Source organism: Alligator sinensis, unplaced genomic scaffold (assembly GCF_000455745.1).
Source record: "Alligator sinensis unplaced genomic scaffold, ASM45574v1 scaffold1660_1, whole genome shotgun sequence".
NCBI classification, from domain to species: domain Eukaryota; kingdom Metazoa; phylum Chordata; order Crocodylia; family Alligatoridae; genus Alligator; species Alligator sinensis.
Window position 1 is genome coordinate 100,517 of NW_005843061.1, and position 229 is coordinate 100,745.

The 229-nt window shown below is 73.8% G+C and overlaps 1 protein-coding gene across 1 annotated transcript in view; it reads left to right on the forward strand.

The window, feature by feature from the left end:
* SLC4A2 (solute carrier family 4 member 2) overlaps positions 1-229 on the forward strand; it is a 13,194-nt gene that overhangs the window by 4,308 nt on the left and 8,657 nt on the right. The window contains exon 2 of the mRNA XM_025193521.1: positions 38-223. Coding sequence (XP_025049306.1) covers positions 38-223 — 186 coding nt within the window. The remainder of the gene's footprint in view (positions 1-37; positions 224-229) is intronic.

A 229-nucleotide genomic window follows, 5' to 3' on the forward strand; every position in this document is an offset into this window, starting at 1 on the left:
GCGGGGGGCCACACAGCAGGGGTGCTGCCCCCATTAGACGGCGCAGCCCCAGGCAGGCACTGACCCGCGGTGGCGCTGCCCACAGCCCGAGCAGGAGGCGCTGGGCCCCGGGTCGCCCAAGCTGGAGGAGGAGGAGGAGGAGCGGGACCTGAACAAGGCGCTGGGGGTGGCGCGCTTCCAGATCCTGCAGCACTCGCACTCGCACCCACGCGGCGTGGAGGATGCCGGG